The 23,988-nt window shown below is 40.6% G+C and overlaps 2 protein-coding genes across 15 annotated transcripts in view; both read left to right on the top strand.

The window, feature by feature from the left end:
* Positions 1-8,820, top strand: part of LOC131836025 (ribonuclease K3-like) — a 33,637-nt gene extending 24,817 nt beyond the window's left edge. For 3 of the 4 annotated variants that reach the window (XM_059181019.1, XM_059181022.1, XM_059181020.1), the window contains 2 exons: positions 7,463-7,577; positions 7,941-8,820. In XM_059181019.1, the coding sequence (XP_059037002.1) occupies positions 7,946-8,401 (456 nt within the window). In that variant the 5' untranslated portion in view covers positions 7,463-7,577; positions 7,941-7,945 and the 3' untranslated portion in view covers positions 8,402-8,820. Of the gene's footprint in view, positions 1-7,251; positions 7,378-7,462; positions 7,578-7,940 lie in introns of those variants that run through there. The other variant, XM_059181021.1, reaches the window with a different exon arrangement.
* Positions 8,821-14,060: 5,240 nt separating this feature from the next.
* Positions 14,061-23,988, top strand: part of EDDM3B (epididymal protein 3B) — a 61,070-nt gene continuing 51,142 nt past the window's right edge. For 5 of the 11 annotated variants that reach the window (XR_009355474.1, XR_009355476.1, XR_009355473.1 and 2 more), the window contains exons 1-2: positions 14,061-14,216; positions 21,387-22,425. The gene's annotated coding sequence lies outside the window, so the exon portion shown is untranslated. Of the gene's footprint in view, positions 14,217-21,386; positions 22,426-23,661; positions 23,756-23,988 lie in introns of all 11 variants that reach the window. The other 6 variants (XR_009355470.1, XR_009355468.1, XR_009355471.1 and 3 more) reach the window with 5 other exon arrangements.

Genomic DNA, 23,988 nt, shown 5'->3' with positions numbered 1-23,988 from the left:
TATGCATATCTTCCCTGGGTGGAATCATGAATTTTGAACTGGGCCAAACCAAAAAAAGGCTCTAAGATCTCAGGGGGAACACTTACAACTTGCTACAATATCTATTGGACTTTTCATAGTGATTGTCTTAGCAACAAATTATGTTTAGCCAAGATGAGTTTTCTGGCACCAACTCAATCAAAATTCTTTGGAAACCATGTATAAGAGCATTTCCCCTTGGGGCTCCTGGGTGGCTCAGTCTGACAGTCTGTTATGGCTCAGGTCATGATCCCAGGGTCTTGGAATGAACAAATGTCAGGAAACAACAAATGTTGGCAAGGATGCAGAGAAAAGGGAACCCTCTTACACTGTTGGTGGGAATGCAAACTGGTGCAGCCACTCTGAAAAACAGTATGGAGGTTCCTCAAGAAGTTAAAATAGAGCTACCTTATGACCCAGCAATTGCACTACTAGGTCTTTGCCCCAAAGACATAAATGTAGTGATTCGAAGGGGCACTTGCACCCCAATATATCTATCAGCAATGTCCATAATAGCTAATCTAGTGAAAGAGTCCAGATGTCCATCAACAGATGAATGGATAAAGAAGATGTGGTATATATACACAATGGAATATTACCCAGTCATCAGAAAAGTTGAAATATTGCCTTTTACCTCAACTTTGTTGGAACTGAAGGGTATCATGTTGAGCAAAATAAGTCAATTGGAGGAAGAAGATTATCATATATTTTCACTTATATGTGGAATATAATAAATAGTGTAGAAGATCATAGCGGAAGTGAGGGAAAACTGAATGGGAAGAAATCAGAAGGGGAGACAAACCATGAGAGACTCTTAATCATAGGAAACAAGGTTTCCTTGAAGGTTGCTGGAAGAAAGGTTGGTGAGGGCATGGGGTAACAGGGTGCTGGGCATTAAGGAGGGTGCCTGGTATGATGAGCACTGGGTGTTATTTGCAACTGATAAATTACCAAACTCTGCTTCTGAAACTAATGATGTCTTATATGTTGGCTAATTGAATTTAAAATTTAAAAATTATTTCTTATGATTTATAGAGTCATCTTTCTCTTTCTGGTACTAAAAGAGAGATATACTTACGATAAATGACCTTTTCCTAAAACAGTTAGTCTTCTGAAGGTCCTAGAAACTTTGCTCCCAAATTCCCTAGAGACTAACAGTATCTCTAACCTCCTCCCAACTAGAAAGTATAAAATGGGCCACTCCTCATGACTCCAGTGCAGTTCTTTCTGCCCATGGGTCCTGTCCTCATACTTTAATGCATGAAAGATGTCTCAAGAATTTGCATGAATTTGTATTTTTTTTTTTTTTCATGAAAAGTTGTCTCAAGAGTTCTTTCTTGGCTGTCATTTCCAAAACCCAACCAATTGCTACATCTCAAGGATTTTAAGAGAAAAAAATTTAGAGTGGATTCATGCCCATTGGGCCCTGGTCTCCAGCTCACTCAAGGATCCAGCTTTTTCCCAAGACTGATCCTTCTTTATTTTTTCATAATGTAGTTACTCAAAGATTCATTCAAAATATCCCTACCCCATTCCTACAGTGATTTAAAATATATTCCCCTTAGGGTAACTAAATAGTGGTAGCTCAATTTGTGGTGATTTGCAACTAAAAGAAATTTTTTTTAAAGATTTTTATTTTTTTGAGAGATAGTGGGGGAGACAGAGAGAACATGAGCAGGGGGAGGAGCAGAGGGAGAGGGAGAAGCAAACTGAGCAGGGAGCCCAATGCAGAACTTGATCCCAGGACATTAGGATCATGACTTGAGCTGAAGACAGATGCTTAACCCACTGAGTCACCCAGGCACTCTCCCATCAGATTCTTACCATCGATGTCCAAACAAGGGGTAGAGTGAAAAGGGCAAAAATGATAATTAATCATGCACAATGCTTAAGAGGTGTGTAAAACATGACTAAGCAGGGAACAAAACAGAATGTGAAGCTAAGTTCATAATACACCTAGTTTAAGTGTAGTGGTGCTTATGCTTTCAAAACAGGCCCAGGAACCAAGTGTCCTGCCTCATTATCAAAATTCAAAATTAGGGATGCCTGGGTAGCTCAGTCAGTTAGATGTCTGCCTTCAGCTCAGTTCAGGATCCCGGGGTCCTGGGATTGAGTCCTGCATCAGGCTCTTTGCTCAGTGTGGAGCCTGCTTCTCCCTCTGTCCCCTCACCTTGTGCATGCATGCTCTCTCTGACAAATGAATAAATAGAATCTTTTTAAAAAAAAAGTTGGACCTTTTGGGGAAAAAATCAAAATTAAACAACAAAAATTCAGCTGAGCAAATTTCAAGATCTAATTCATTTTATTCAATGATTCATGAATGGGGCAGCAGCCCACATAACAGGTAGAAAGGAGCTCAAAAGAGCTATAGGAAAGGGAAGGCTTTTATAGGCAGAGCTATGGGGCAAGGAAATTTTAGCAAAAGAAAAGAAAGGATTGTTTGAGGCAAGGTCAGCTTCCTTTAGGGGGAAGAATGGGGGGCTTCTCATGCCACTGAGCTCCTCTTCCTTTGGGGAATGGAAAGAGCCCATGTGACAGATTATCTCCTTGGTGTGGACCAGAAATTTCCTAACTGACCAGTTGAGATGACATTTCTGGGGAAGGTTAAAACCACAGTTTGGTCAGTATGAAGCCCCACCCTGGTGATTTGTCCTAGCAAAAATGACTCTCTCTTGAGCTTGTGGTGCTCTTTGTCACATTCCTAAATTTCCATTCCAGACACAGGAGGACATGTTCTTATTTCCCCCAGTAGTCTTATTGTAGGAAAGTTGTAAGTCCAAGGATAGAAGTCAATTTGGTTACTGAAGGAATTGTAGCCCATTTAGAAGGAAGGAGGGAAAGCCACCGTGTGAATGTGTATTTAGTAAGAGCCATGCTGCCTCAAGGAGCTGCAGTAATGAGCAGAGCACGGGGACAGCAGATCTGAAGGTGTGTGTGTGTGTGTGTGTGTTTAAGATTTTATTTATTTATTTGACAGAGATCACAAGCAGGCCGAGAGGCAGGCAGAGAGAGAGGAGGAAGCAGGCTCCCTGCTGAGCAGAGACCCCGATGCGGGGCTCGATCCCAGGACCCCGGGATCATGACCTGAGCCGAAGGCAGAGGCTTTAACCCACTGAGCCACCCAGGTGCCCCATGTGTTTGTTTGTTTTTTGAGATTTATTTATTTTTATTTTAGAGAGAGAGCAGAGCAAGAGGGGGAGAGGGAGAGGGAGAGAGAATTCCAAGCAGACTCCCCACTGAGCACTCGATCTCACAACCCTGAGACCAGGGACTTGGCTGAAAGGACGAATGTGTTTGTGGCTTCACCGACTGTGCCATCTAGGACCCTAGATCTGAAGTTTTCAAATTGAATTTACTCTTCAAGTACACTTTTGTATAATCATAATGTAACTTAATAATTGTAATAGAATGCAGTGGGTGCTGGACAAATGAAGGCTGAAACATAGTCCTGTGCCTTAGAGGGGAAAGCTCAGAGGAGAGGATATCTGAGCACAGCCTTGAAAGATGGTTAAGTAACCAAACAGATGAGGTTAGAAAGAGTATTCCAGGGCAAAGAAACAACACCTGTAAAACTGTGAAATTTAAGCTTTAATTTTTTCTAAAAGTAAAACATGAGGCTATCATGAAAGATTAAATATAAACTCAGGTCATTGAATAAACTCATAAATAAACCCTACTTATTCAGCTAGTGAATTAATAATAAGGAAAACTGTAACATGGTAAAACAGTTCAAATGTGATCTTGGCTTATAGAAAATTATACTCTTTAAAAATTTTTAAAATTAACATACAATATATTATTTGCTTCAGGGACACAGGCCTGTGAATCATCAGGCTTACACATTTCACAGCACTCACTATAGCACAGAAACCTGTGCTATAGTCACCCCCAGAAACCCTGTTTGTTTCCTGAGATTAAGAGTTACACATCAACAGAAAATTATATTCTCTGCTGGACAAAATTCATGTGCAGTGTGGTGAACAGGAACTATCTGGGCACTTATCAGTTTGGACAATTTCATTTGTATCTTGCAAGTCAAGCCAAGGTATACACCTCTGTAGTGGCAGCTCATCCCCTGGAGAAATGCTGAACAACCCCTGACACCCCAGTGAAAGGACACAATATGATCTCTTTGGTCCACTTCCAAGTTGTGGATAGTTTTCTCCTCAGCAGATATGGGAAACTTACAACTTATAGAGTTCCTTATGATGGGCATGAAAAGAAGGGAGTCATAAGATAGTCTGACCTAGCAACTGGACAAAAAGTAAAAGACATTACATGTCCGAATTGATGAATGGGCTAAGGGTTGGAGGCCATTTTGACAATCAGGTAGCTCTGCAGAAATAAAACTAAACCTCACAAAATAAAACTAAACCTCACAAACCTTACAAAACTAAACGTGGAGCTCATCAGGTAGCATCAGTCTCTGACTCACTGTTCTGACCCTTACCTTGTCAGGTGCCTGACACAGAAAGACCTCAGCAACCAGAGAAAAGGGAGTGTTCTAAGAGGTCTGAATATGGCTGATAATTTTGTTTGGGTAAAGATACTAATCTTCTGTTATTTCAGTGACAAGAATTTGACACTATTCTTTTTCCATTCAGCAAGCATATAAAAGTCTAGAGAAGGAACAGACCAAATAGCAGGCCTTTGACTAATCTCCTTCCAGCCAGGCAGCAGTGTGCAGAAGACACAGACGTATTTCATCAGAGACCCCACAATGAACACATCAAATGCCTTGAATTTGCTTTAGGATTGTAGGGCTGGAACAAGGACTAAGCCAACCACCAGGGTCCATTCCTATCACAGGGTGCTTCTGACAGAGTTCAGGACATGCTACTCCAGAACGTGGAAACTTGGCAAATTCAATCTTTTAAGCTGAAGAAATTTGTGAAAGGACAGAGGTACGAAGGACTTACTGACCTTTGCTGAAGCAGATCATAAAACCTTCCTGGAAGAGGGTTTAGCTCATACACTTTATTCTACCACATCTTTCCACCTTTCATCAAACCTAGCATACAGACACAGGTTTGACCACTTCATTGGGGGCTTCATTACCTTAGGAAGTTTCCCCTGTTACTTAAACCTATGTGAAATAAATGTGCATGCTTTTCTCTTGTTAATTTGTTCTTTTGTTATGGGGGCCCAGCTGAGAACTTAAAAGGGTAGAAGGAATGGATATTTTTCCTCCCCTACACTTGTAAGTGTGGCGATAAAGAGAGATAGGGAGGAGAGGTAGACTCTCCCAGTTGTGTCCTCTGCAATCTGTCTTGCACTTTACTTGGGGTAGCAAGACAGTCATTCACCTGCCTGAATTAAGACAAGTGGAAGCTTTGTTTTAGGAATCAGGCAGAAGGCCAGTCTTGAGAACTTGAGCACTGGGTGAAAAATCAGTGTCAGCTAAGAAAAATGGTTCTCCACTAGGAATGGGTATGAGATTCACTGTGGAGCTCATCAAACACAGACATGCAAAGAGTCTGTTTCAGGAGACCTGGAATCTAGTCTTTCTTTTCTTTCTTTCTTTTTTTAAAGATTTTTAAATTTTTATTTCTTTGACACACAGAGAGAGATCACAAGTAGGCAGAGAGAGGGAAGCAGGCTCCCTGCTGAGCAGAGCTCCAGATTTGGGGCTCAATTCCAGGACCCCAGATCATGACTTGAGCTGAAGGCAGAGGCTTAACCTCCTGAGCCACCCAGGCGCCCTGAATTTAGGCTTTCTTAAAAGTCTTAGGCGCTTCTGATGAGGGGGTCAGGGTTGGGAACTCCTGACCAGGCACAGGGGTAATCTGATACTGTTTTCCTCTTCTAGTAGGCTCAGGGTGCTGTCAAGTTGTGGGACTGCAGAGGGAAGTGGGGTGTGTGTGGCTGTAGAAAAGGGTGGATGAGGGCTAGGCAAAGAGACAGTTTGTTTTGTTTTAATTAAGTACGCTTAATTCTTCAGAACGGTTTTAGGTTTGCAGAAAATTTGGGGAGAAAGCATAGAAAATTCTCATATGTTTCTCCTTTCCCCTCTCTCCTATCCACGCAGCCTACAGTTTTCCTGTTGATAACTTCTTGCTTTAGTGTGGTCCTTTTCCTATAATTGATGAGCCAATATTGATTATGATTAACTAAAGTCCGCAATTTAATTAGGATCAATTCTTTGCATTATATAGTTCTAGGGGTTTTGATAATGCATATCACTATAAGAGAGGAAACTGTTTTCCTCAGGTCTCTTATGGTTTCTGGCTGGGTCTGAAAATTGAACTGACAGAAATGAATAGGAGAAAAGCATACAAATTTGATAAATTTTTACATGTTCGTTCTCTTCACAAGAGAATGAAGACCTGAAGAAGTGCCAGAGTAGGAAGCATTTGTGCCTTTTAGACAAAGAACACGTACATTTGTGAAGAATTCACAAGATAAAGGGGTTTGGTCTATGGGTAGTAAATGGTGAAGAAGTAACTAGAAAGAAAAGAACTCATTTAACAAGGTTTGTTTGCAGATTCCTGTGGTACCAACTCTGACTGGTAAGAGTTTGTCTCCAGGAAAAAAAAAAAAATATTTCCTGCCTTTAGGCAAAAAAGGGACAAACTTTTCTGCATTTACTGATTCTTAACTGTCTTCAGTGCAAAATAATTTTTATGTCGAAGAACCATAGTTTGGAATGACATAGTCTGCTTTCCTTCAGCATGGACAAGGACTAGTTCCTCATTTTTTTACATTTTCTTAAACTTCTTTACATTTTCTTAAACTACCTTCATCAGAGTTTTGCAGTGTTCTCCATATTGATCTTATTCAAAGTTGCAGGTTGTCAGCCCATGCTCTGTCCTTAGCAAGCCTTCTGCTCCCTCATCAGCTCCCTCTTTGAGATGCCCTTACCATTCTCTTCACCTAACTTCTAATTAATCCTCAAAACTCAGTTCAGTGTTGTGGCCTTATCTCTACCAGGTCCTCATAGCCCCTTAGCATCTCCTCCACCACAGCTGAAAGAGCTATTTATAGTTATTGTATACAATGTATTTGTCTATTTATCTGATAATCTCTTTCATTGGATCATGAGCTTCTGAATCTGAGTAGCCCAGTATCTGGCCCAGTAAAATTGCATGTAAATTAATTCATTCAAATTTGTTGTTGGAACTCAAATCATTAACAGATAAATGGCAATCACCATATCAAATTTTCATGGTGTGTTTTCTCTTAAAGAACTGAAACCATAAAGCTTCAAAACACTAAAGCTTAAGATCAGGAAGGAAGCTCTCCACCCATATCAGGAAGTCAGTACTTCCTCAAAACTTCTTTGAGGAAGTTATCACTTCTCCTTTGTTCCTTTAAGGAGGCTTGGTCTTCCTGCATCTGAAGGGATACTGGCTTTAAACAGTGAGTTGGAGGGTGTGGGTCTCATCCGCTCTGTGCACAAGAAGGGCATCTTCTAAGCCCTAGGTTTTCCTTTCCTCTTTCCTAGGGCTCAGAACCCTTCCACGCTTGCATACCTGGCAGAGGAACAGCAGACAAAAGTCTCTGAGCCTGGGAATAATCACGGCCTCTGTCCTCAGCCAGAGCCCCAACAAAGAGACCAGGTAAGAAGCCTGGGGGCTGGGGAGAGTAGAGCCGTGACAATGGCCAGAAGGTCCAGGTCACATAGATGGAGGAGATATATTCCAGGAGGGAGGAGGGAATAAACAAGTTTCTCTTTGCATAAGCCCAGGACAAAGAGAAGAATGGGATTTGCCAGTCAGAGAAAAGGTCATCTTAACTCACATTCCTCCTCCCTGGGCTTCAGGTCCTTCTTAGAATTGTTAAGACTCACATCAGAAAGAAGATGGTTTAAACAACAAGAAAGGGACCAATGAAATCTTAAAAGGCATGGTTATAAATGATCATTTTGCTCTTATGACCTCTACTATTATCATTCTCTCACTTTTTTCCCTCTTCCTACACAGAAGAGATGATGCTGGATCTTCTGGGACCCTTTCCTCTCCTCCTGTTGCTGCTGGGATCATGGGGGCCAGTGCATCCACTTGGTGCTTGGGCTCAACCCCCAACCAGGGCTCAATGGTTTGCCATTCAGCATATAAGTACAGGTCCTGTCCAATGCAACATGGCAATGCGTCGTGTCAATAATTATAATCAGCGCTGTAAGCCTCAAAACACCTTTCTGCATGACACCTTCCAGAACGTGGCTGCTACCTGTCTTTTGCCCAACAGGACCTGCAAGAATGGCCAGAATAACTGCCACCAGAGTGCAAATCGTATTGGCATGACTTACTGCAGTCACACTGGAGGGACATATCCCAACTGCCGCTATAGTACTACTCCCCAGAACCAGTTCTACACTGTTGCCTGTAACCCCCCTCAGCCGGGCGACCCTCCCTATCCTCTAGTTCCTGTGCACTTAGATTAAGACTGAGATTTCCAGGGGTACTTGGGTGGCTCAGTCCTTAGGCATCTGCCTTTGGTTCAGGTCATGGTCCCATAAATAAATAAACATCTTAAAAAAAAATGCCAGGGTTTCCAAGGTTCCCATTACTTCCTCTCTCCCTTGGTACTTGTTCTTTTATGGTCTCTTCTGCTTTTCTTTTCCTTTGTTGATTTCCATGGTTCCCATAGAAGAAAGAAGAAGGGGACTGGGAGAATTAGAGGACCAAGATTCAAGACCAGAATTGAGACAAAAATAAACAGGATTCTTTTCCGCTTTGGAGCTCTGTGTGTTTTGAAGGAAGGGAATAGGGAAGAGGGCCCCCTATTTTTAATCTTGGAACTTCTGCCAAGCTTTGTTGCATTGTGTTCTCAGCAATAAAATCACTTTCTGTTGCATTGTAATGACCTTGATGTGTGTGTTTGGGATCCCTTTCACAAATTGTCAGCCTGGGGCCATCATGATTGCATTTACTAGCATTCTCAGGAGAACTATTTGGGCCCAGGTGCCCTTTGAGGTTATTCAGCAACCCAAGGCTTCTGCCACTTCCCTCACCCCTGTGTCTTTTGGACTTTGGAGGAGGAAAGTTCATCATCCCTTCAAACTCTGTTCAAGGCTTTTACGTATTTCCCTAGAAGCCATGGTCTATGTTTGCTTGATAGTACTTCACACACAGGTTTTAACCCTGAGAACTGATGTATCATGCATCTCTACTATTGGTTTCCCTATTTCATCAAATAATGTTTTATTTTTTAAAAGATTTATTTATTTATTTATCTGATAGGGAGAGACACACACAGTGAGAGAGAGAACACAAGCAGGAGGAGTGGGAGTGGGAGAAGCAGGCTTCCTGCCAAGCAGGGAACCTGATGCGGGGCTTGATCCCAGAACCCTGGGATCATGACCTGAGCTGAAGGCAGAAGCTCAATGACTGAGCCACCCAGGTGCCCACAGATAACGTTTTAAATATAAGTACTAGTAGGGATAATGATCCACTGTAGCCTTGGAGTCACTTCTCCCATGATCTATTGGAATGCATAGTGATAAAGCATAGATCAAGGAAAAAAAAAAGCATTGGGGAACTAAAAACATTCTTGTCTTACCTAAATACTGAAATATTACAGAAATAATGCTGTTTTGGAACAGTTAGTGGATTTAGACACTGAAGGACAGGGAATAAGTTTGGCTGAGGTGCATGTGACTGTCTCAGTGGGTTAAGCTGTTAAGCCTCTGCTCTTGGCTTGTGTCATTGCTGAGGGAGCAGAAGGCTAGTTAAGGACAAAGCACAAGCTGACACCCTGCAAACTCCCTACCTCCCCACTCCTGGTGGGATATGAGTGATATTCTTCCAGGAAGCACCCAATATCTCCTTAATGTTAATGCCTTGTTAGAGGGAAAAACTTTACTTGACAATATCAGGGCCTCTGGTATCCTTTGAGTCTTCTTTAACATTTCAAAATCCTTTTTGAAATCTCCCTTTTCCTTACCTCCCCCAACTCCCAAGTATATAATCAGCGATCCCTCACAACCCTGGTGCAGCAACTTTTTCTGTGCACAATTTCTGTCCCCATGCTTTAATAAAACCATCATTTTGCACCAAAGACATCTCAAGAATTCTTTCTTGGCCATTGGCTCTGGACCTCACCCCACCAAACCTCACCTATATTCCAAAACCCCATCATCTGGCATCCAGACTTGGGGGTTTGAATCTGCTCATCTGGATCTGAGCTTGAGTGCAAACTTGGTGAAAACCTTCTCTTCCCTTCCTTTACTCTCCCTTCAGGGGCTCTCTGGCTTTACTGGAAAATTTTCATGTCAATTGCTCAGGCAGTAAACCTTTAGCCCCTGGCTACTCTATGGGGAGGAGAAAGCCTCTCTTTTGTCTGCAAGTTAGTCCCGTGGCCGGGATGGTAATAAGACCTAGAAACTTGATGCCCTCTCTTTATTCCTGTCCTTAAACAAAGCTGTGTTGGGCATGGGACAGCCACCTAAGTCACCAGGGACGGCTGCCAATTTTAAGACTCCCATGTGAGGTTTCCTCCCGATTCATCTAATGTGATTCCTTCCACATCCCTGGTCACTTCTGGCTGGGGGAACTCCACAGGGAGCTGCCCCAAACCAGTATCCAATGGAATTAAAACCCAAATGGGGACCATTTCCTAGGGTAGTTGGCTATATGGATTACATGTGTTGGAATGTCACTTAGGCCACAGTGGATTTCTATCTTTCCTCTTTTCCATCAATGTCCTCTACTAAATACTCAAGTTACAAAATTGGGTAATTTCCCCTTGTAAAACTTTTCTAGTGTTCTCCATGAATTAAAAATGGCAGGGCAATAAAGCAGCTTTGAGGCATAGGATGGCACAGTATTTTGGTTTATTCACCAGGCAAGCATCTGTAGCCTGGGACATCATGGGGAAGGGAAGGGGGCCAGTATCTTTCCCCGGGGACTTTTAGGGCAGGAATGCCTTCCTTATAAGGCAGAATGTGATCAATAGCAATCTTTTGTTTGAGAGATGCCTCCAGTCTCTTTTGACACACAGAGCCTCTGACATATCCTGTTGTGGGATGCCACCCAGGAGTCGGGGGTGGAGGATGGGGGTAGGGGTGGGATTTTGGACCTTCTCTACTTTTTCAGGAGTGTGGACTCTGTGGGCTTCTTCTTCACTCCCCAAAGACTCTCCTTTCATGTCTTCTTAACCCACTGAAAACAATTTGGATTGCAAAATTTAGGAAAGGACTGATCTTCTGTACACTGCATGGCTACAGTGGGATCTATCAATTAGATCTCTTCTGCAGAAAACAAGGCAAATAGACAGAGGCACCCTAGGTCTATCCAGGCTTTCAGGCCTCTAAATCAGGACCCAGACCTAAAGGCTCTTGCAGAATGTATTTGGCTAGTAAAATCCTTCCTGAAAAATTGGATAATTTTCTAAACAGGCCTCCTCCAAGTAAATCTAGGTTGCTGGAGGAAACACAGTCTTTCCCAGAGAAAGGGAATTCTTGACTCTCTTTATCTCTCACTGTCCCTCCTAATAAATGTGGGGGCTTCTCCCTCATTCATTCATTTCCCAGGTTAATGGGAAGCCATTAACTGGAGCCAACTGTGGTTAGTCTACCTCCTGATGGGGATTTTAAGGAATATTATCAATCAGCTGCTGAAACTCTGTTTTGAGGAAATTCCTAGTCTTCTCTGGCCCAACATGGACTGCCTATTTCCCCCCTGGTGGGAAAACATGGCGTTTGCTCCAGCGTTGGAGCTGCTGAGCTCTAGAACTGGGAACCTTTTCTCTGCCTTCTGGCAGCACTTTGCCTCTCTGCCTCTCTGTCCCCCTCCTCCTGTTTCTGTAATATCTTGGGTACAGCCTGCATAGCTTGTTCCTATACTATCCTTGGTGCCTCCTGCACCATTGGCTCCCCCTTCCCCCCCTCACTATCAAGGGGTAAAGAAGAGCACACCCTGAACCTAACACCACCCACTACAGATTTCTCCACCAGTATCTCCACTAAAAATTGACAGTGGGGGGGCGCCTGGGTGGCTCAGTGGGTTAAGCCACTGCCTTCGGCTCAGGTCATGATCTCAGGGTCCTGGGATCGAGTCCCGCATTGGGTTCTCTGCTCGGCAGGGAGCCTGCTTCCCTCTCTCTCTCTCTCTGGCTGTCTCTCCATCTCCTTGTGATTTCTCTCTGTCAAATAAATAAATAAAATCTTTAAAAAAAATTGACAGTGGGGAGCAAGTAGACTTTTAAAAGAGGATCCAGGTGGAAAATAATTCAGTATTAAAACTAATTTATTTAAGTTTTTTGGTAATTAAGATAGACATGTCTTTAAAGTTATCAACATTAAGTGTGAAACTTTTATTCTAGCAAGGTTTACTAAAGGTCAAATAAGCTCATGTTATCTCTGTTGTAATTTCTTATTAAAAAAATGACCTAAAATGATGGTTAATTTTGTCTGTCTCATGAAAGTTCTCATGGTAATCGTTAAGAAAGATTTCAAAGTCTTTGATAATCTGAAACTTTAAACTTTTGCTTGGATGGTAAATGGGATTAAATTCATTGGACATCTAGGTCTTTTCCAAATAGGATAAAGTGTTAAAGCATTAAGTACAGAATGTAGGTTTGTGCTTTTGACTACTTGTTTCAAAAAACCCCGACAAAACCAAACAAAAAACTAAGGATATTTGAGTCTATTGGTAAACATGCTTTGTGCTTAACTGATTCACAAATTTGCCATCTAAAAAGTTTTGGTGTAACAGTTCACAATTAGTTTACTTCTTAGTTTTCACTAGAGACAAAGGTGTCTAAGAGTGCAAAATTCTGCTAAATGTAATTAAGACTGATGGAAATAACACGAAACAACTCTGTATGTAGAAAAGCAGGAGACATGTAAGAAAGATATAAGGAATGGGAATGTATTTTTGTCAAAGGTAAAAGAAGGTGCTTCTGTCCTAAATAAGATGGTTGTTTGAAGAGAAATGGATTGAGACAAAATATGAATGCAAAAGAAAGTTGTGGAAGGCTTGTGAAGGAAAATCTTTGGAAAGGAATGTTAGGTGTGGTCATAATAAACTAAGATTAAAATAAAGGTATTTAAAAGTACAGTGGTATAAGATTGAAACTGTCTCTCTGTTCAAAAGATAAATTTTCTGCTTATTTATATCATAATGTTCAATTAGGCAATGTACAGTACATCATTAGTTTCAGATGTAATGTTCAACGATTCGTTAGTTGTGTATAACACCCAGTTCTCATCACAACACATGCCCTCCTTAATACCCATCACCCATTACCCATCTGCTTACTGCCTTCCTTTCTGTAACCCTCAGTTTGTTTCCCAGAGTCCAGACTCTCTTCATGGTTTGTCTCCCTCTCTGATTTCTTCCCATTCAATTTTCTCTCCCTTCCCCTATGGTCCTCTGCACTATTCCTTATGTTCCATATATGAGTGAAACCATGTGATAATTATCTTTCTCTGCTTGACTTATTTCACTTAACATAATCCCCTCCAGTTCCATCCATGTTGATGCAGATGATAAGTATTCATCCTTTCTGATGGCTGAGTACTATTCCATTGCATATATGAACCACATCTTCTTTATCTATTCATCCTTTGAAGGACATCTTAGATCTTTCCACAGTTTGGCTATTGTGGATATTGCTAATAGATAATTGGGGTGCACATGCCCCTTCTTTTCACTATATCTATATCATTGGGGTAAATACGTAGTAGTGCAATTGCTGGGTCATAGGTAGCTCTATTTTTAACATATCGAGGAACCTCCGTACTCTTTTCCAGAGTGGCTGTACCAGCTTGCACTCCCACCAACAGTGTAAGAGAGTTCCCCTTTCTTCACTTCCTTGCCAACATTTGTTGTTTCCTGTTTTGTTAACTTTTGCCATTCTAACTGGTGTAAGGTGATATCTCATTGTGGTTTTGATTTTTATTTCTCTGATGGTTAGTGATGTTGAACATTTTTTCATGTGTCCGTTAGCCATTTGTATGTCTTCTTTGGAGAATTGTCTGTTCATGTCTTCTGCCCATTTCTTTTCTTTCTTTCCTTTTTCTCTTTTTTAGATTTTATTTATTTATTTGACAGAGAGAGAGAGAGATACTGTGTGTGTGTGTATGTGTGTGTGTGTGTGTGTGTGTGTGTGTGTGTGTACAAGCAGGGGGAGCTGCAGGCAGAGAGAGAAGCAGACTCCCCACTGAGGAGGGAGCCTGATGTGGGGCTCGATCCCAGGATCCTGGGATCACCACCTGAGCTGAAGGCAGCCACCTAACCAACAGTGCCACCCAGGTACCCCCTCTGCTTATTTCTTCACTGGATTACTTGTTTTTTGGGCGTTGAATTTCAGAAATTCCTTATAGATCTTGGATACCAGCCTTTTATCTGTAATGTAATTTGTAAATACCTTCTCCCATTCTGTGGGTTGCCTTTTAGTTTTGTTGACTATTTCATCTTCTGTGCAAAAGCATTTTATCTTGGTAAAATCCCAAAAGTTCATTTTTGCTTTGGTTTCTCTTGCCCTTGGAGACATGTCTTGAAAGAAGAGTAGAGACCAGTGTTGAATTGTACTGCCTAGTTTCTCCTCTGGGATTTTGATAGGTTCCTGTTTCACATTTAGGTTTTTCGTCCATTTTGAGTCTATTTCTGTGTATGGAGTAAGAGAATGATCCAGTTTCATTCTTCTGCATATGGCTGTCCAGTTTTCCCAGCACCATTTATTGAAGAGACTGTCTTTTTTCCATTAGCTAGTCTTTCCTGCTTTGTCAAAGATTATTTGATCATAGAATTGAGGGTCTATTTCTGGGGTCTCTATTCTGTTCCACTGATCTATATGTCTGTTTTTGTGCCAATACCATGTTGTCTTGATAAGCACAAGCTTTGTAACATAGCTTGAAGTGAGGCAATATGATGCCCCCAGCTTTGGTTTTCTTTTTAATATTCCCCTGGCGATTGGGGGTCTCTTCTGGTTCATAAAAATTTCAGGATTGTTTAATTCCAGCTCTGTGAAAAATGTCGATGGTACTTTGATAGGGATTGCATTGAAAGTGTAGATTGTTCTGGGCAGCAAAAACCTTTTCCTAATGTTTATTCTTTCAATCCATGAGCATGGAATGTTTTCTCATCTCTTTGTGTCTTCTTCAATTTCTTTCATAAGTGTTTTATAGGTTCTAGAGTATAGATTCTTTACTTTTTTAGTTAGGGTTATTCCTAGGTATCTGATGGTTTTTGTTGTTATTGTAAATGGATTTGATTCCTCAATTTCTTTTTCTTCAGTTGCATTCTTAGTGTATAGAAATGCAGCTGATTTTGTATCCCTGCATGTTGCTGAACTGCTATATGAGTTCTATTTGGGAGTGGAGTCTTTTGGGGTTTCCACATAAAGTATCATGTCATCTGCAAAGAGAGAGAGTTTGACTTCTTCTTTGCCAACTGGAATGCTTTTATTTCTTTTTGTTTTCTGATTGCTGAGTCTAGGACTTCTAGGACTATGTTGAACAAATGTGGTGAGAGTGGGCATCCCTGTCATGTTCCTGACTTTAGGGGAAAAGCTCTGTTTTTCCCCATTGAGAATGATATTTGCTATGGATTTTTCATAGATGTCTTTTCTGATATTGAGGTATATTCCCTCTATCCCTATACTTTGAAGAGCTTTAATCAGGGAGGGATGTTGTATTTTGTCAAATGCTTTTTCTGCATCAATTGAGAGAATTATAAGGTTCTTTTCTCTTGTTAATGTGATCTATCATGTTGACTGATTTGTGAATGTTGAATCACCCTTGCTTCCCAGGAATAAATCCCACCTGGTCATGGTGAATAATCCTTTTAATGTACTGTTGGATCCTATTGGCTGGGATCTTGTTGAGTATTTTGTTCATCAGGATTATTGGTCTGTAATTCTCCTTTATGATGAGGTCTTTGTCTGGTTTTGGGATCAGGGTAATACTGGCCTCTTATAACAAGTTTGGAAGTTTTCTTTCTATTTCTATCTTTTGAAACAACTTCAGTAGACTAGGTTTTATTCCTTCTTTAAATGTTTGGTAGAATTCCCCTGGGAAGCTGTCTGCCCCTGGACTCTTGATTTTTGGGAGGTTTTGATTATTGCTTCAATTTCTCTGCTGGTTATTGGTCTGTTCAGATTGTCTATTTTTTCCCGTTTCAGTCTTGGCAGTTTATAGGTTTTCAGGAAAGCATCCATTTCTTCCAGATTGCCTGGTTTGTTGGCATATAGCTGTCAGTAATAATGTCTAGCAGTTGTCTCTATTTCCTTGGTATAGTCATGATATCTCCTCATTCATGATTTTATTAATTTGAATTCCTTCTCTTTTCTTTTGGATAAGGCTGGCCAGAGATTTATCAATCTTATTAATTCTCTCAAAGAACTAGCTTCTAGTTTCGTTCATCTGTTCTCCTAGTCTTCTAGTTTCTATTTCATTGATTTGTGCTCTAATCTTCATTTTCTCCTGCTTGGTTTAGGCTTTATTTGATGATCTTTCTCCAAGTCCTTTAGAGTAAAATTAGCTTGTGCATTTGGGATTTTTCTAAAATTTTGAGAGAGGTTTGGATGGTTATGTACTTCCTTCTTAAGACAACCTTTGCAGTACCCCACAGGTTTTTGAACTGATGTGTTTTCATTTTCATTGGTTTGCATGATTGTTTAAGTTCTACTTTAATTTCCTGGTTGATCTATTAATTCTTTAGCAGGATGCTCTTTAACCTCCAAGTTTTTGAGTTCCTTCCAAATTTCTTGGGGTGAGTTCCCATTTTAAGCATTGTAGTCTGAAAATATCCAGGGAATAATCTCAGTCTTTTGGTGTTGGTTAAGACCTGATTTGTGACTCAGTATGTGGTCTATTCTGGAGAAAGTTTCATGTGCACTCAAGAAGAATGAGTATTACATTGTTTTAGGATTGAATGTTCTGTGTATATCTGTGAAGTCACATATTCTTTCAATTTCTGCTGGTCCCGGAAGTCCTTTATCTCACCATCTGTTCTGAATAATAGCTTTGCTGGATAAAGTATTTCTGGCTGCATGTTCTTTTCATTTAGTACACTGAATTTATCTTGCCAGCTCTTTCTGGCTTGCCAGGTTTCTGTGAATAGGTCTGATATTATTCTTATGTTCCTCCCTCTATATGTAAGGAAACTCCACTCCCTGGCTACTCTTAGGATGTTTCTATGTTTCTATTTTTATTGATTTTGGGAGGGGTTCTCTCTGCCTCTTGGATATGAATTCTTGTTTCCATCCCCAGATTAGGGAAGTTCTCAGCTATCACTTGCTGAAATATATCTTCTAGCCCTCTCTCTCGCTCTCTCCACCCCTCGGGGATTCCAGTAATTCTGACATTGGAATGTTTCATGGCATCATTAATCTCTCCAAGCCTTTTTTTCATGGACTACTAGTTATGTATCTTTGTTTTCCTCAGCTTCCTTTCCTTTCAATCAGCTTTTCTTTGAGATCACTAATTTGTTCTTCTACCTCATTTACCCTGGTTGTTAGAGTATTCAATTTAGACTGCATCTCATTCATAACATTTTAAAATTTGGCCTGATTGGATCTCATTTCTGCCCTTAAAGAATCTATATTATCACTAATGCTTTTTTCAAGCCTAGCTATTGAATTTATGATTGCTATCCTGAATTCTATCTCTGACATTTTACTTATATCCACATTGATTAGCTCTGTGGCAGAGAACACTATTTCACTTTTTATTGTATGTGAGTTCCTCCTTCTTGGCATTTTTTCCATAGAATGATGGGTGGGCAAATGAACAGAGTCCAAAATGTCAACTAGGACCCAGGCAATGCACTCTGGCAAAATACAGAGTGGTAGGAAGCCACTACAGAAAAACAGAGCCAAATGAATTGTAAGAATAAAATTTAAAAATTAAGAAAAAGGGGAGAGGTGAAGAGGGACTGTAATCCCACAGTGTGGATAAGGCAGGTCATTCTACTTGTTCCTGGCAAATATTGGGACCTGCCATGCATACAAGGTGCCTATCCTACAGGAAACATCAACTTTCTTTAGCACAGCATATGTCACAATCTCCATAACCTGACTTCTGCCCACCTGTCTAGCCGTGTTTCCTATCACTCACATCACCTGTTCTCTTCATATCAATCATACCTAGCCACTGACAGTTCCAGGAACATACCATACACATTCCAACCACTGAAACTTCATTCTTGCTTGTTGTTGCTTGGTGAGAGTCTGTCCAGCCTTTACATCCCAGGGTCAGTTCAGACCATCAAGAAGCTTCTAGATTCCAGCTCCTGGTGATTCCTCCCTCCTAATCCCTTCATATCACACTTTTGGTACTTAGCATGCCCTACTTTATATGGTTACATTTTTTTCTCATTTTCATTCATTTGTTCAAGCATTCACTTATGTGAATAAGTACAAATACACAACATTTGTAGAATGTCTACTGTGTGTAAATGCTATGGTAAGCAATGATATAAGGATGAAAAAGCCAATGTCCAAGCACTCAAAGGGATCAAGTTTTCTAGAATAGTTGCTTCTAACCTGAGGACTTCAAGAAGTTTGTGAACCCACTGAAATTGTTTGAATACATCTTGTTGTTTCCAGTTTTAGACAGCAGGTCAATAGTTTTTATCAAATTATCACAGAATTGTATGGCCTTTGGTTTAGTGGCTAAAATATAAACAGCACACATATGCACATAACTACCAAAAATACCATTAAAACTAGTTAGAACTCATTTACTAACTACAACTACTGGACTCAAAGTAATTGATATTAAAGTAGCAATAGACTGGCAAAATTTCATATTTTAGTGTCCACATTGTATAACCCATATCAGAGGAGTCAGCATTATCCAAAACAAAGATATTATTCAACTGTCTTATTCAAAGACAGACATTTCCAGAAGACACTAAAGAATCAAAATTATACCTACTCTATAAATACTCCTACATTGATTTCCAAGTAAACATAACACATTAGTTTATATCCATACTCCTAGTGGTGAGTGGGTGTGAAAGGATATAGGGAGAGAGAACTTGCTATGCTATCTTTGCTCTTTATTCCATATTGAGAAATTTTCTATGCCATCTGCTTCTGTGAACTTTCTGCACTTTATAATTCTTTTAAGATTTTTTTAAAGCTCAGAACGCTGAGATCAAGACCTGAAGTGAGATCAAGAGTCAGATACTTAACTGACTGAGCCACCCAAATGCCCCTGCATTTTATAATTCTTGAATCCTTCCCCTCAATTCTTGAAGAATCCTGGTTTTACCAGCTAGTAGAATGTCCTGGCCAACCTTTGGACTGAACTCAAACTTGTCTGTGCCCCCATGTGCAGTAAGCCAATGTGTGGACACTGGTTTGAAAGCAAAGAAAGTTTTTCTTATTATCAGAAGGGTGGCCGAACAAGAAGGCAGGGTATCATTCCCAAAGTTCCTTTGCCCTGTTGAGATTAGGAACAGCTTGGGGAAGTTTGGGAAGGAGGTGAACACAAGAGAGGAAGGGGAGGGCTTTTTTGAAACCTTGAGGGAACTGAGGGGGAACTTGAAACAGTCTGGAGGTAGCATTCTGCTAGAAAATGAGGTGGCATTTGGGACTTGACGCATCAGGTAGTTTTAAGAGAAAAGTTATCATCTGTTTCCCATCAGATTCTTAATGTCAATGTACAAACAAGGGGTAGAGTCAAAAGGGCAAAGATAATGATTAATCATGCACAGGGTTTAAGAAGTGCATGAAATGTAATTTAAACAGGGATCAAAACAGAATGTGAAGGTAAGTCCATAATATGATGAGTTTAAGTATAGTGCTGCTTTATGTTTTCAAAACAAGTCCAGGAACCAAGTGCCTGGTCTTATCATCAAAATGCAAAATTAAACAATAAAAATTCAGCTGAGCAAATTTCCAGGTCTAATTTGCTTTATTCAGTGATTCATGAATGGGGCAGCATTCCACCTAACAGGCAGAAAGGAGCTCAGAGGAGATTTACAAAAAGGCAGGGCTGTGGGGCAAGGAAATTTTAGCAAAATAAAAGAAAGGATTATTTGAGATGAGGTCACTTTTCTTTAGGGGGAAGAACAGAGGGTGCTTATCAAGCCACTGAGCTCCTCTTCCTTTGGGGAATGGAAAGAGCCCATGTGGGAGATTATCTCCTTGGTGTGGATGAGAAATTTCCTGACTTACCACCAGTTGAGATGACATTTCTGGGGAGGTTGAAAGCATAGTTTGATCCGTATGAAGCCCCAGCCTGGTGACCTGTCCTAGCAAAAATGACTCTCTCTTGAGCTTGTGGTGCTCTTTGTCACATTCCTAAATTTCCATTCCAGACACAGGAGGACACGTTCTTATTTCCCCCAGTAGTCTTATTGTAGGAAAGCTGTAGGTCTAAGGATAGAAGGAATTGTAGCCCATTTAGAAGGAAGGAGGGAAAGCCACTGTGTGAATGTGTATTTAGTAAGAGCCATGCTGCCTCAAGGAGCTGTAGTAAAGAGCAAAGCACGGGGACAGCAGATCTGAAGGTTCTTTTTTTTTTTTTTTAAAGATTTATTTATTTTTATTTTAGAGAGAGAGCAGAGCAAGAGGGTCAGAGGGAGAGGGAAAGAGAATTCCAAGCAGACTCCCCACTGAGCACTCGATCTCACAACCCTGAGACCAGGGACTTGGCTGAAAGGACGAATGTGTTTGTGGCTTCACCGACTGTGCCATCTAGGACCCTAGATCTGAAGTTTTCAAATTGAATTTACTCTTCAAGTACACTTTTGTATAATCATAATGTAACTTAATAATTGTAATAGAATGCAGTGGGTGCTGGACAAATGAAGGCTGAAACATAGTCCTGTGCCTTAAAGGGGAAAGCTCAGAGGAGAGGATATCTGAGCACAGCCTTGAAAGATGGTTAAGTAACCAAACAGATGAGGTTAGAAAGAGTATTCCAGGGCAAAGAAACAACACCTGTAAAACTGAAATTTAAGCTTTAATTTTTTCTAAAAGTAAAACATGAGGCTATCATAAAAGTTTAAAAATAAACCCATGTCAGGGTGCCTGGGTGGCTCAGTGGGTTAAGCCACTGCCTTCAGCTCAGGTCATGATCTCAGGGTCCTGGGATCGAGTCCCGCATCGGGCTCTCTGCTCATCAGGGAGCCTGCTTCCTCCTCTCTCTCTTTCTGCCTGCCTCTCTGCCTACTTGTGATCTCTCTCTGTCAAATAAATAAATAAAATCTTAAAAAAAAAAACCCCATGTCATAAATAAATATATAAATAAACCTCTTTTATTTGGCTGGTTAATTAATAATGAGGAAAACTGTACATGGTAAAAACAGTTCAAATGTGATAATGGTTTATAGAAAATTACATTCTCTGCTGGACAAAATTCATTTGTCTTGTGGTGAACACAAATATCTGCGTTATTGCTTTAGACAATTTCACTTCCATCCTGCAAGTTGAGCTAAGGTATGCATATGTGTCTGTTAATTCCCCAGGGATCTGCTGAACAACCCCTGGCACTCCAATGAAAAGATGAGTATAACATGGAGTCTCTCCGGTTCTGTGTTTGGGATTCTCTCTCTCTCCTTCTGCCTCTCCCCTCCCACAATAAATACATAAATTGTGTAAAAAATATTAAGCTACCATATGATCCAGCAATCCCACTTCAGGGGGTTTCAGGGGGTTTATACAAAGGAACTGAAATCAAGATCTCAAAGAGATATCCACACATCTATGACCATTGAGGCATTGTTCACAAAGACCACTGACAGAAAGAAATCTTTCTCTTTTTTTTAAAGTTGTATTTATTTAAGTCACCTCTACATCCTTACGCCGTATGCAAAGATAAACTCAAAATGGATAAAAGACCTCAACGTGAGACAGGAATTCATCAGAATCCTAGAGGAGAACATAGGCAGTAATCTCTTCGATATCAGCCACAGCAACTTCTTTCAAGATATGTCTCCAAAAGCGAAGATGAACTTTTGGGACTTCATCAAGATCAAAAGCCTCTGCTCAGCAAAGGAAACAGTCAAAAAAACAAAGAGTCAACCCACAGAATGGGAGAAGATATTTGCAAATGACAGTACAGACAAAATGTTGATATCTAGGATCTATAAAGAACTCCTCAAACTCAACACACACAAAACAGGCAATCATATAAAAAAATGGGCAGAAGATATGAACAGACACTTCTCCAATGAATACATACAAATGGCTATCAGACACATGAAAAAATGTTCATCATCACTAGCCCTCAGGGAGATTCAAATTAAAACCACATTGAGATATCACCTTACACCAGTTAGAATGGCCAAAATTAGCAAGCCGGGAAACAACATGTGTTGGAGGGGATGTGGAGAAAGAGGAACCCTCTTCCACTGTTGGTGGGAATGCAAGTTGGTGCAGCCTCTTTGGAGAACAGTGTGGAGATTCCTCAATGTGGGGCTTGAACTTGCGACCAAGAGTTGTATACTCCGACTGAGCCAGCTAATTGCCTCCAGAAGTGAAGAAATTGTTAAATCTCAGTGGCAGGTCAGTGAAAATAAAGATGTTAATTTTTTCCCCTCCTGTGAAAATTAATAAAAGGAAACCTGGTTTAGAATGGCGGTGGGGACCAGCCCGAGGAGCTCTATTGTCCTATCACTCAGGCCAATTACAGATACATCAGGAAAAGACTACTTTGCAAGGCAAACTACTTTATTAGTTCAGCAGGAAGATAGGCTTCTCCACCCTGCTCCGGAACAGTCCAGCCAACTGATTCTGTCACAACCCAGCCAAAGCAAAACTACCACACTTCCAACTCCCTGTTACTCCAGGGACTTTCTATTTATAAAGCCTTCCAAACTTTTTCCTTTCCTCTAGAAAAAGTGTTCCTTTTCTTTGTTCAGGCACTTGCCTACACTTCTGCTGTAGCTTGCTTGTCCCTGATTGCAGTTCTCTGCTATTCCTGAATAAGCCCATTTTTGCTGGTAAAATAACTGGTAGTTTTATTTTTTGAGGTTAATACCTCATACCCGTTCATGACTCTATCAGTTCCTTCCCTGGGTCTTTGGAAGCCCATGGATTCCAGGTTCAGACACCCTAAGACATTATTATAGTCTGCATGAGGCCATTTATGTATTATTATGGTTTTGAGAAACATTTAGACCAAAACACTGAATAAGTTGAATGATTGTTAACAAAAGGAAATATCAAGGAATTAATAGAAAGGAGTTAAAGTCAAGGAAAATGTTCAAAGAAAGACTATAATTAACAAATGATTTTAAATTTATATTCAAGGGATAATATCTCTTTACAAACTTAAATTAGAATTAGAAAAAATTATAACTCAAACTAGAAGCCACAACCCAAGCAGAGTCTGTTATAGAAGCTGGTAGAACTCTGAGGAAGGAGACCCACTAAACAGCTCTCAGAAACCAGGGTTAATTGACTTGCCTGGGCTACTTCGGTAGTTGATTTCTGCAGAGATAAAGGGATATATTCCTACCAGTCAGTTTAGGGTACTTTCTAATGGCTTCATTTCAGAGAAGCCTTAGAGCTTATGGCTGAGCTCATAGTTGAATTGTTGGATGTCTGTTTTGGGTTCTCAATTATTTGTCTTCCACATCAAAAGTAGAATATCACACTTATTTCAGAAACACTGGGTTAACCAATCAAAACTGGCAATGACTGGGGTAGAGTAACCTTATGATGATATTATGAGTAATATAGATCAACATTAACACTTTATTCTTTACAAAACTACTTTCATATGCATTGCTTCCTTAGATTCTCAGAACTCCTGCCTGAAGTACTGTAATACACTGTGAAATAGGATGCCTTGGACACCTGTGGATCTCTCTCTGAGCTTGTTCCTTCACAGGTTAGCTCTCCTAGCTTCTCTCTGCTGCCTCTCTCTGCACTCACTGAGTCACTGCATGATTTAGGTCTTCAGTGGATCACATGAACTTGCCCAGAATTCCTGTCTTTTTACTCTCCTTTTTTTACCCGAAAATACCAAAGGGTAGTTGGATATATGGAGTGAGATCTGAGACAACCTGTAGAGAGCAAGATAGAGTCTCTCATGTCAGGTGGAAACCTATGTCAAGCAGGGGC

The sequence above is a fragment of the Mustela lutreola genome, chromosome 7, assembly GCF_030435805.1.
Source record: "Mustela lutreola isolate mMusLut2 chromosome 7, mMusLut2.pri, whole genome shotgun sequence".
Classification (NCBI taxonomy): Eukaryota; Metazoa; Chordata; class Mammalia; order Carnivora; family Mustelidae; genus Mustela; species Mustela lutreola.
This window is presented reverse-complemented; position numbering and strand designations above follow the sequence as displayed.